The 12,249-nt window shown below is 40.6% G+C and overlaps 2 protein-coding genes across 2 annotated transcripts; one reads left to right on the forward strand and one right to left on the reverse strand.

Moving 5' to 3' along the window:
• Positions 1 to 262: 262 nt before the first annotated feature.
• On the reverse strand, positions 263 to 8,085 carry Cbr-cnt-2 (the record flags this gene model as incomplete). Its single annotated transcript, XM_045243738.1, has 11 exons — positions 263 to 415; positions 764 to 925; positions 961 to 2,092; positions 2,176 to 2,300; positions 2,348 to 2,984; positions 4,372 to 4,423; positions 4,568 to 4,703; positions 4,917 to 5,146; positions 5,197 to 5,284; positions 7,223 to 7,281; positions 7,374 to 8,085. The coding sequence occupies 11 exons, from the start codon at positions 8,083 to 8,085 to the stop codon at positions 263 to 265; spliced, it is 3,486 nt and encodes a 1,161-aa protein (XP_045096450.1).
• A 641-nt stretch (positions 8,086 to 8,726) lies between these two features.
• Positions 8,727 to 9,196, forward strand: CBG18340 (the record flags this gene model as incomplete). The annotated part of the gene is made up of 2 exons (XM_002642298.1): positions 8,727 to 8,806; positions 9,052 to 9,196. The coding sequence occupies 2 exons, from the start codon at positions 8,727 to 8,729 to the stop codon at positions 9,194 to 9,196; spliced, it is 225 nt and encodes a 74-aa protein (XP_002642344.1).
• Positions 9,197 to 12,249: the final 3,053 nt, after the last annotated feature.

A 12,249-nucleotide genomic window follows, 5' to 3' on the forward strand; every position in this document is an offset into this window, starting at 1 on the left:
GAGAAAGATTTAAAAAATGAAACAGTGAGAGACAGAGAAAACAGGATGCGAATGATCAGCGACAGGGTGACTTTTCTGGAAAAAATAAGAATGAGAGAGGTGGAAAGTGACAGAAAGTGAAGCGAAATTGAAAGGCAGGATAAGGCAACACTAGAGACGAAGAGATCTGATGGAAAAAGGGTGAAAAGTGAACTAAGCGGATAATTGACTAGAGAACTGGAGCTGATATGAACAAGAAATGCACTAAAACTAGAGGATATCTTCAAATGACACTCGTTTCATCAAGTTCCGGTTGTTGGGGAAGATATCGACGGGCTGGAACTTGTGGAGGAGCCATGGATATCCGACGGAGGGAGTAGGTGTCGTCTCCAGAAATGGAATACTCGCGATTCGATGTGGAACCCATTGCAGAGAACTGAAATTTTTAAAAGTTAGAAATTTGTGTTATTTTGAGAATTTCTGTAAAACATGTATTAAAATGTCCCCTTATAAAACGTCAATTTATTAGAAGGGTCTCTCTAATAGAAGGGGCCCTTTAATAGAAAGGCCCCTCTAATAGAAGGGCCCTCCGAAAGGGGCTTGGAAAAATAGAAAGGCCCCTGTAAATAAGGTCCTTACGTTTTCAGTATTCCGAGAACTTCAAAATTTGATAGAAATTTGTTGAAACACTTTTTTTGATTTAAAAGAAACTTGCTCAAATAATTGAAGGGCCCCTGTAATAGAAGGGCCCTTCTAATACAGGTTTTATGATAAATATGTTTACCTCTGGCAGTTGTGAGTAGTCATTGTTCTCTTGTGGCAAACCGTAATCAGGAGAGAGACCAGCAGTGACCAACATATCAAATACATCTCTGAATCCGTTGGATCGAGCATAGAACAGACAGGATCTTCCATTATTGTCCAAAATGCGCGTATCAGCATTGTGCTGAAAATTAATAAAAATTAGAAAAACAACTTGACAGTAAATAAATTTACCCAAATGAGCAGCTGAGCCAATTCGACACTGCCGATACTAGCAGCCAAATGAAGAACCGTCCGTCCATCTTTAGTTGTCGTGTTGATCTCATCCACTGTCAATCCGTTGGCCAGCAATACATTCAGAGACATCACATCACGTGCCAAAACCGCAGAAATTAGTTGAGAAGTGACTGATTCGCCAGATGGAATTGGCTTCAGGAACGCTTTCTGGACGTATTTCCGATCGATGAATCGTTCTTTTTCATCTCGAGAACTCTCAGGCACCGGTTTCCTTTCATTTGCTAGCTTGTGCTCCCACATATCGTTCGCTTTATCATTCCCTATCGCTTGCATCACAGCCAAATGTTCCACAGGCCATTGGTCCAACTCCAAACCTCGAACTTTCGAAATATGAGATCCTAGATTTCGATGGATTCCAGAACATTCGATACAAATGACAATTCCCAGATTGATGGATGCCCATTCAGCGGCTGGATTTCCGCAATCCGCACATTTTTCATTGCCAGGTATGGATCGGAGAGCAGCAATATCCGGACGATCAGCAACTGCTCTATTGTTCGTCTTTGCATTTGCCACTTCTTTTCCAAGAGATTTCTCGATCTCCCCACCAATCGCTTGAATCCATTCATCTCTTTCTTCTAACGATCCAGCACAGAATTCCCATCTCATTAGACAATTGTTTATCACTTCGAAACATTCATCCTCCTCATCATTGTGCTTCGAATTCGTTCCGATTTTCCTCGATTCCCGTTTCTTTTTTCCAGCAACAGTTTGAGGCATCACCGGTGGAGAGAACTGTTGTCGTTGATTCTCTTTGATCGCATCATCTGATCCATTACCCGACGTTCCATCTCCTGAATTGGCACCCATTCCCACGTCGCTTCTTCTTGGTTCGTAACTTTTCAATGTAGGCGTTCCACTGCCTTCGGTTGATGATCCGGCGTTTCCGACTCGATGTGAATGAAGTGGATGGAGTCGTCCAGTGATACGAATAGTGGCCAACTTCAAATCCATTTCTTTTCCATGTGCCGTCTTGTCCATGTACTCCTTCAGATTATTGTGATACGTCAGACGACCGTCGTTATACAGACACACATACTTCTTCTTCCATTCACTAAAAAAAGGTTTCGTTTAGAATTTTATTCCATCACAATTTTTAAACAGATTGAGGTGTCTGAAATATTCTTAAAATCTTACCGATTCAACGCCGACTTTGAACTCTTCTTGTAAAGATTCCCTTGTTTGATCGGAATAGCCCGTCCAATACCGAGATTCAACGATTCAATCATTTTGGACTTCTCTTCTTGGTGATCTTTTTGTCTCTGAAAACAAAATAAATGCTTAAAAACCAAAATTTTGAATAACTCACAAATATATTGGAAATCCTTCTATTCTTTCTCTGTGTGTTGGGTGTTGATGATGGTGTTGGTAGATGAGAAGTGGATGCTGATACTTGATTCGAACTATTCTGATAAGGAGTTCCTCCGACGGATGACATCGAGTCGATTAAGTACGAATTGACGGCAGGGGTGTCTGAATCCAGCAGTGCCGCCGAGGATCTTGAATAGCAACCATTGGCAATCGAATGAACTGACTTCTGACTAGCAGAAGGAGATACACCAGCCGCCATTCGATTTCCATACGGAGCACCGAGCATTGCAGACATGGATCGTTCACTTGCAGTCCTGGATGTTGGTGGTTGTTCCCGATGATGAACTGTGTTTCGTCGGGTGGAATTGTTGGTGGGGAATGATGGTCGCATGTTGGACGGCATCGCAAATGAATTCGAAATGTATCGTGGATCCTGGTAGTCTTTTCGTCCACTATCCGAATGCGTGGGAGTTGGCGTTCTGGCTTGTGAAGTGGTGGCGGCGGCCGCGTTGCCCACTTGTGATCGTATTCGACTTTGGATGATTTTGCAGCACGCTGTAATAAGAAGGCGATTGAATAAGTATGAATTGGGAAGGAAGGCAATACTTTTTGAAATATAAGACGACGATAACCATCTCGAACTGCCTAAAATTCAGGGTCATCAACGAGATAAGATAAAAACAGTGTTCTTTTCGACGGGATTTTCTCGTCGTTTTTAGACTAAAACTACTTTGTCTTCAGACTGCGTTGGGAGTCAAGAAAAGGACACTAACTCCCACGGGGATTCTTCTATCGGACTACTTGACAGAAAACGAAAATGCGGTGGTTGAATGAAAAAAGAAAGGAAGAAGCAAGCATTAGAAAGAAGAAGACGAATACTACCGAAGTGGTGGTTAGTTATGAAAAGGTGTGTGCGTGAAGAAGCATCGGATATTCACACCGAACAATTACGGCAGGAGGATTGACACGCTTCTCTGAATTCTTTTGGTGGGGAGGGAGAGAGGTGACGATGGAAAGCGAAAAGCGCTGGTGAAAGCAGTGGTCTATTTACTCGCGTCTTTTCACCACGCCATGGTCAGATTTGCAGGTCAGCATCGGATATGGCGCAGCAGCTGCTAATTGTGACGATTTCATGACACTTGCCAGTGAGGCTACTCGAAATTTAGGCTTGCCAACCGAAAAATATACAACATCCGTGTATCTTTTGTTCGACGGTGGCTGGTCAAAACCGGATCACTTGACGAGATAATCATTTCACACACAAAAACGGGCCATGGACAGTACAACTACAGTTCTCAAGGAAAACAAATTTCACAAAAAAAAAGGATTGAAAAGCGTATCTGAAAACCAACGAACACATCTAAAATACTAAATGACACCGATACTCTTTCCTCTACATTTTTTCTCTCTCCAAAGATCGCATCCTCATCCCAACGAACATTGCAATATTTGCTTTCGTAAACTTCGTCAGTGGTGGTGCGATGGGTGTTTGCATCTCGTGTTCTACTCGAAAACTCAACTCTCCTCAACACACAGAAAACACTTTAATTTCTCGAAATGTCAAGATTCATCGTCGTCGGCGCATTGGTTTTTATCTGTGTTCTGCCGACAAAAGAGAAAGACAGGAACTTGAAAATTAGGGTCAACGAGAGCTCTCTTCAAGCATCTGTTTTTGGGGGAACTGGAGCTACTTAGATCTTCCTGAATTTAAAGGAAAATGTTCCAAAAAATGGGCCTGAAATCTACTACGAGATTTTCCTAACATTTGTATTTGATCAACCACGATTTCTTGACTTCTAGCAAGTCAATTAAATACGAACAAACGCAACTTTCTATGCTAATTTGAATTCTTCACAGGATGCCATCTCCTAGTAGACTCCTACCATTGTAATCTAATATTACGTCATAAGTTATAGCCCCCGTTTTGGGTCATGAACCATTATTACGTGGGGCACGTGCCATTAAATCGGGTATGGCGCAACCTTCACCCAACACACCTCAAGTGCAACCGTAATAAATAACCTAGCTTGGCTTTTTGGGAGTGAACATGTAGAAACAAATACAACGTTCTTTTCTGACTCACTGTCGAACACAAAGTGTGGGAGGAAACGGTGCAAAAAAAAGGGGTAATGATAAATGACACAAAAAAGGCGATAAAAGTGTTTACCTATGTTTATATGTGACCCATTTACTAGGCTGCTCTTTATACAATACTCACCTTCTTTGAATACTCGTTCAACATTCGATCCAACGTTACTGCACGTCTCAAAATACGAGCACCTCTTCATTTGTGCCGCCAACTGCCGTCCTTCGTCTTCAGTAATAACTCGCGCTCTTCTTTCGGAGACGTGATCCTGGAATTAGCGATCGGTTAGGATAGGGGGAGCTTTTATCTTATATAGGAAACTATCTATATACGGAAAATAATAAATAATTTACGACAGATTGGTCCGGATTAGCACTTCACCAGATCTTATCCTATTTAATTTTTGCGTCAAACATCCGACAGAGTACCTTATGGTACGCACCTGTGGACAATTAGACAACTTTCTAGATTCAAAACTAACCTTGGTTCCAACCAAAATGAGCGGTAGATCACTGATATTCCTAAATTTGCTCATCTCATGAGCCAATGCAGTGATACTATCGTAACTTTGAATTGAGCAGACGTTGTAGACGAAGACGACGGCGTCGACCCACTGACAAAACTGTACGTCCAAGTGTTGCTGTCCTTCGTCACGAATCATTAATAAGTGACTCTGCCCTTCGATCACAACTTCTTTCTTGAATCGACCGCCTACAAAAAATAAGGCTTATTATATGAACCATAAAACGGATAGAACTTACCTTCGGGGCTCTCGTCTGGTGTGTACGTGTTAGTTAGATATCTGTGGACCAGCGCTGTCTTCCCGGATTGTGATGTTCCAACGATTCCCTGCAAAAAAAGTTTATTGTAAGTACAATGGGAACACATTCCCAGAAGCATAAAACTAAAAACTAACAATATGACACTTCGGATGTTTAGTAAAGGGTGAAGAAGGATCGAATGTTTTATACCAGTAAAGGAAGTCTAGGAGAATAGGGACCGTCATTCTTAGGATGGTAACGCGCGGCAAGATACGTGGGGGAGAGAAAGGAGAGCCAACACCTCCAAACAGCTGACTCCGCCCTTGACCACACCTGCTAACCAGGGATATTGTAAAGTTGTATACCAGAAGAAAGAGAAGTATTGCGTGGGGGAGAGAGCACGCAATATGCTTATGAGGCAGAAGGAAGGATAGAAGCAGATGGGACTAGATGGCCAGATGAAAGAAATATCAAAGTCTGAATCTTTGAAAAAAATGGAGAAATGATGAGGATTTAACAGTATTCAATTTGAAGCGAATGGGAAAAGTTAATTTAAAAACCCCAGTGTACAAAATATCGAACTGTATCAGATACGTTCACAGAGCGTCAAGATGAAATAATCCTCTGTTTGTGAATACCCCCTTTCAGCCCGTTCTCCATTTGTTTGTTCTCTTTTTAGGAGGCGGTCTAAAAAACTAGCAAGTGGTCCGTTTCCCAGCTAAGAGGCCAAAGATCACTCTAATTTCTTAATTTAGTAACCGTCTTACTAGCACGGGCCATTTGAACGTCGCTTTGTGTATAAGGTCCTCCCTTCACGCGCAGGTGTTCCTATGGTTGTACCACTTCCCGTGTTTTGTAATAATGAAACAAAAGGAAAGCAAAGAGAGCAGCGACAACTGTCATAAAAAATTTGAATTTAGGACTCCTCGACTAGGAGGGTTGATGAAGAGATCATAAAGTTTTATTATATGAGAGAGAAATTTGAGGTTTTGTACTGTATAGGGGTACTGTAATGGGATTTTTGAGAGTGGAGATCAAAGAGCCGAAAGTGAGAAGAGAGAGAGAGGAAATCCGGCGTTTCTTTTTTCTTATTTCTCCAGGAGAACGGAAGAATTGCGTAACGGGTGTTCCCTTTGAGAAAATACCGACTCAATTAGCATTCTTTCATGATACACAACCTCCAAATTGTTTTGAAGAATGCCACATAGCCACTTTGAATCATCATGTAACAACCCTATTTTCTGGTACGCAGGTGCCTATAATAGCTAGTTGTATCTAGTGACACAGAACGACAACCCTCTTCAAAAATCTAACGAACAAAAATGGAAACATCTGGTATTCCTACGCAATAGAGATTAGCAATATCCAAGCATGTCTCATATGAGTTCGAAGTTTGCCAAGTGACACCTGTTCTTCCTTTTGTTATCCGTCGATCATCTATTTGTCAACACCATCGGGATGCTCAAAGAGGTGAAAAGACCTTGGCAACAATATGATATTATCTAGCTCGCTATTTGTAACGAACACCTTCCCGCCATCCGACGCAATAGGGAGAAGAACAATGGGAAGGGAAGACATGGGGATTAGGGAATTGCGTAAGGTGGGTTCTTCTAATAACCCCAACCATCAGAAAGAATACACTCTACACCTTTTGAGCAAACTACAAATATTATCAGGGCTACGATTCACCATATGTCATAAACTAGATATTCTGCTAGCCTATTATCTTATTTAGCACCCAAAGTGAGGGGTACAGTAGCTGTGTCTAATGCCGCGTCCAAAATCTTCAAATATGGGATTTGCCATTCGCAGTCAAAACCAGTGCGAGAGTAACCTCTAGCAGGATCGAGACCCTCAAAAACACATGTTAATCCCTGTGAATTTGTACAAATTTTAGCGGGGTTTCTGACACTGGTTTCAACTTTACGAATTGGAATTTTTAGGTCACTTTGGACATCTATCTGAGCCCAGAAATCCCAGATTCGGAAACTTTGGATGCGGCATGATAAAGGAGAAAACAACGTACCAATTTCATTTCGCTGACCAGCCTGCTTAACGTCCATTCATGTGAATTGACAAATGCATCTGAAAGAAAAATAGTTTAGTACTCGATTTCTAGATTTTGAAAAAATTAAATTTGGTTTTCTGAATGCTCTTTCTTTCCCAAACAAACCAACCGTGATGATAAGTGGGACTCCTGAACAGTTTAGGATTAGTTCCCACGGCTTTTCGTCCCGGTCCCATATAGACCGCAGGTAAAATAGTTACATCTTTTGAACCATTTCGTCTTGCATGAGCAATAGAAGAAGCTGGATAAATCACATAAGATGGTACGGGAGTCATATCGTCATAGTCTGTGGTTGTGTGCGACGAAGAAGACGTCATCGCATCATCAGAATATACAATTGATGCGCTCGTCATGACTCTTCGTGGGGGCATTGGTAGAGGGGGTGGTGGGATATATCGATGTCGGGAGAGTGATCCAGATTCTCTTCGCCGACTTCTTTCAGGTTTCTCAGATCTGAAGGAGACGGATGACAAGCTTCGAGTCGTCACGGCGACGTTCGAGTTTTCTTTGTCTTTTCTAGAAGAGTGTCGATTTTTTGTTGGAAACAAAAGATCCCTCCATCGTTTCTTTTTTCGTTTATCGTCTCCAGCATCATTCGCATTTAAATCAACAATTTCTTCAAACTCTGTTGGATCGTGAATCGTTGAATTCAGATTTCCACCTCTCCATTCATTTCTTCCATAGTATATTTTACCCTTTGATGGGACTTGTCGAGCGCTTCCAAAGTAGTTATGATTGGATACTACTGGCATAGTTGGTCGGGATGGGCCTGGTGCCACTTCGATGAGATCATAGTAGTCATAATTTCGAATCAGCGGCATTTTCAAAGACTATGGGGTCAAAAGTGCATAATAACCGACAGATTTTCTGGAAGAGCAAAATGTGCTAAAAAGAGTAAAAGAACGAAGAGAAATTATCGAAAAAGAGCAATGATTAAGAGATTGAAAAGAATGCAAACACATCTGATCCAAGCGATCGAAGAAAAGTGAAAAAAGAACAGTTTTTTTCGGGAAGTGTCATGGCTGCCGCCTTGACAGAGTAGGTGCCGAAACTAGTGTGCTGTGTCGATTGTTGACAATCGACAAAAATCGACGAAAATCGTTAAAATCGGTGTCGATTTCGTCGACTCGATCAAAAATCGACATTCAAAAAGTCGACAGAAAATCGACTTTTCAAAAGTCGATGAAAGTGAAAATCGACAAAAGTCGATTTTTGTCGATTTTGAATCGACTCAAAATCGACAAGAATCGACGAAAAATCGACGAAAGAATCGACTTTTGTCGACTTTATTGTCCGAGAGGACTACACGGCCGGTGACCTAGAAACTGCCTGTGGCCGGGGTATTTTTCATGAAAAACAGGCATTTTTCATCGAATTTTCCACTGAAAAACCGTATTTTTCTTGTTTTTTTGGGTGTTTTGTTTTTTTTCTGTTTCATTTATGATATTCTTGCTTATTGCAGATGAATTCGTCACAAAATCAATCTAAAGCGTGGCGATACTTCGAAAAACAAAATAACGGACAAACTATGACCTGTAAACTGTGCGGAAGGAGCATAAAGTTCCATTCTCCGACCACAACGATGCATCAGAAGTTAAACAGTCACCACGAAAAAGAAGTTGAAGAAATGGAAAGATCGGTAAGCAGAAAATTACATATTTTTGGTTAAATTCTTAATCTTAGATAGTACATAAAGATCAAGAGCCACGGCATCAAATAATTGGAAAAAATCACTTTGGAGTAAGATATTAAAGCTTATTTTTCCTCAAAGTCTGATTTTTCTTCAGATCTACGAAGAAGAATACGTCAACAACAGAAGAGTACGAATATGATGACGAGAATGATGACTCAGAAGGCGTAGAATATTACGAATCCAGAGAGCATAACGATGATACTTTTGGAAACGATTTGGCCCAAATAATGAAACATTAATTCCTAATGCCGAACTTTGTTCTTCTGTTTCTTCTCTTTTTCAAAATTTTGTCGCTTTGAATTTTCTTCTATTTTCCTTGCCATCTTCTGAGACATACTGATTCTCTATTTTGTATCCCGTTGAAATTATGTTTTACATTATTTGTTTTTTTATTCATAAAAATAAAGTTGTTACTCTACACAAAAAATGATTTCTTCAAAAAATTAGAAAACATTTTCTCGAGGTGAAATTTTACTTTGCAGTCCGGAAAAGTCGATTTTTCGTCGACTTTTGTCGACTTTTTGTCGATTTTTCTGTCAATTTAAGTCAACGCAAAATCGACAAAAGTCGATTCTTGTCGATTTCTGTCGATTTCCGTCGACGCAAAACCGACAAGAATCGATTTTCGTCGACTTTCGTCGACTGAAAGTCGACAAAAATCGACAACGAAAAGTTCGATTTTCATCGACAAATAGCCTTGTCGAATTGTTGAACGTCGACTGTGTCGATTTTCAATGTCGACAAAAATCATCGATTTTCGAGTAGACTCGGCACTCTAGCCGAAACGTGTTGGCGAAACGAACGGACGACTTGGAATCGAAATTCCAAGTGACCCCTCACAGCATCGGGCCCGCCGAAAACGGTGGCGAAAAGAAAAGAAATAAAAAGAAGACGCTATTGGTTGCAAAGAAACGACTTCTTCTTCATCTACTACTGTGTCCGTTCGTTCGCTCTTTCTTTGCTTTTTTTTGTCTATTCTTACAAAACCAAACACAACGGAAACTTGGGGTCTGAGACAGAGAAGCGAGGGGCAATTGAGTGAAATGCGCGAGGAGAGCGATTCAGCCTCATTAAAGAGAGTTAATGGATTCTTTTCGATACACTACTCGGAGGATCAAACGGTGAAAATGAGTATGAAACACTGATGATCAGGGCAGGCAATGGGAATGGGATGTTAGAACCATGATTCTATGTTTCCCACTTCACAGAAAAGGTACTGTAAATTGTCCAAAATTGGCCTAGAAAACCTTGAAAATGATCAAAACTGGGTCAAACATCTTGAAAATGGTTGAAAATAGTCAAAAATAACCTAAAATATGTTCAAATGAGTCAAAATTCGCCGAAAATGGTCAAAATCAGTCCAGAGTCGGCCTAGAAACGCCGAAGGGTGCAAATACACAAAATAGTTCGAAATTGGGCTCAAAAGCTTGATATAGGTCAAAATAGGCTTGAAAAGAGCAAAAAACAGTCTAGCATAGCCTAAAAGCGCTTAAAATGGCCTGAACAGGTCAAAAACCGGCTAGGAAACGCCAGAAGGATGTATACTGAAAATGCCTCAAAATCCGCCTAGAAAAGCTTGAAAATGTTCAAAAATAGGTGAAATGAACTCTAAAATGGTCTGAAAATTGGTCGTAACGAACTCACTTTAAGGATTCGCTGTAAAGATTTGAGAAACGTTCTCAATTGTGGCAAGGATGCCTGGCTCGTGAAAAGAGAAGTTTTTGAAAAGTGAAGAATACTTGATGAGTAGAAAGCGAATATAAAGAACACAAGACATCGTTAGATAAGAAACGGCACGACTGATTTACGACAAATCGTTCTCGAGACGCAATCTGATTGGCAAATGGCTGCTAACACTTGCAAGAGAACATCCAAGAAGATCATCCATCATAACGACACGAGGCTCCAAGGACGTATGGCTCGTTGTCGGGTCGAATAAGAATACGAATGAGATTTTTTGTGGAAAAAAATTCGACCTTGTTGGATCGCAAAAGAATAACAAGTGGGTTGAGAGGAGGGGGGCACTGAATGCAAAATTAATTGAATAAAAAGCAGAAGATGAGGCAAAAGGAAACCAAATCATAGGGCAACGATCGACGACGGATACATTCGAGGACGCCAATCATGGAGAATATGAAAACGTCTTCTTCTTATTCTTCTTTTTCTATGTAATATGAAGAAGAAGAATAATAGAATTGGTCAGGAGAGACAGCAGAGTTAGAGTTCTAGACCAGTCTGTTACATCTGGCTGGTGCGCCTTCGGCGCGATTTAACCTAATTTTTTCGGTGCTAGATTATCCAACAATTGGTTCTAGCACATCTTTTTTAGACAGGAAATAATATATTGTCAGTAATAAATTAGGACCCTATTCTTAAGTTATATGAGCTATATATGGCCACAATTCAATTTTCCCAACACTCAAAAAGTTTCTTCGTTCGACTTCTCAAAGTTTTTGAGGAGTCAAAACTTGGTGAAAGGCGCCAGAAGAGAGCAGCACCAACAAGGCTCATATAATAAAGAAGTGAGAAAATTCGAAATTCCCCAAAGAGCATCACATTTTATGGTGCGAACGAGGGCAAGAATGTGTTGTGGCTCCAGAAGAAAATGGAGTGAAAATAGGAGGAAATGAGCTAGAACTAAGTACTGGGCATTTGAACAAAAAAGAGTCGAGTTGGGACGGCACAAGGAAATGAGGAGAAGGAGAACACAAAAATTAAAATAATCCGATTACTGTGGTGTATTTACTGCTATCGGCGAGGAACGATAACAAACAAACGAACGGATGAAAAAGGTTGATTGATGAGGTGATAAAACAGAGCAGTACGAATTATTTAAAAGAGAAGGATTCCTTTTGAATTTTTCGGATGTTCGAACCGGCAGAAAAGATATGATAAGCAGAATGCGAGAGAAAGAGCAAAAATTGACGAGTTGATGAGGTGACAGGTTTCTGTGGTTTCTTGTTTAGAAGCAGCTGACACGTGTATTTATCTACCAAATACTTATACATCTTCTAAAACTACCATGATGACCTTCTTTGAAAAACACCGACGACAAAAAGGGGAGAACTTGTTACCGAGAAGATGAACTTGATACGGAGAGAAAGCAAGAAAAAAAACATCACAGACAATGATTTCTGACAAGAAGGACGATCCATAGGAGGAACCCACTTCGTGCAAAAAAGAAAACTCCCAAAAAAAGAAAGTCGGGAAGATACGCAGAGCAAACAAAAAAGAGCTGGTGGGATGGGATGGAACGGGGTGACAAAAAGAGAGCTACACGGATACAAATTCA

This window comes from Caenorhabditis briggsae, assembly GCF_000004555.2.
Source record: "Caenorhabditis briggsae complete genome, chrIII, whole genome shotgun sequence".
NCBI classification, from domain to species: domain Eukaryota; kingdom Metazoa; phylum Nematoda; class Chromadorea; order Rhabditida; family Rhabditidae; genus Caenorhabditis; species Caenorhabditis briggsae.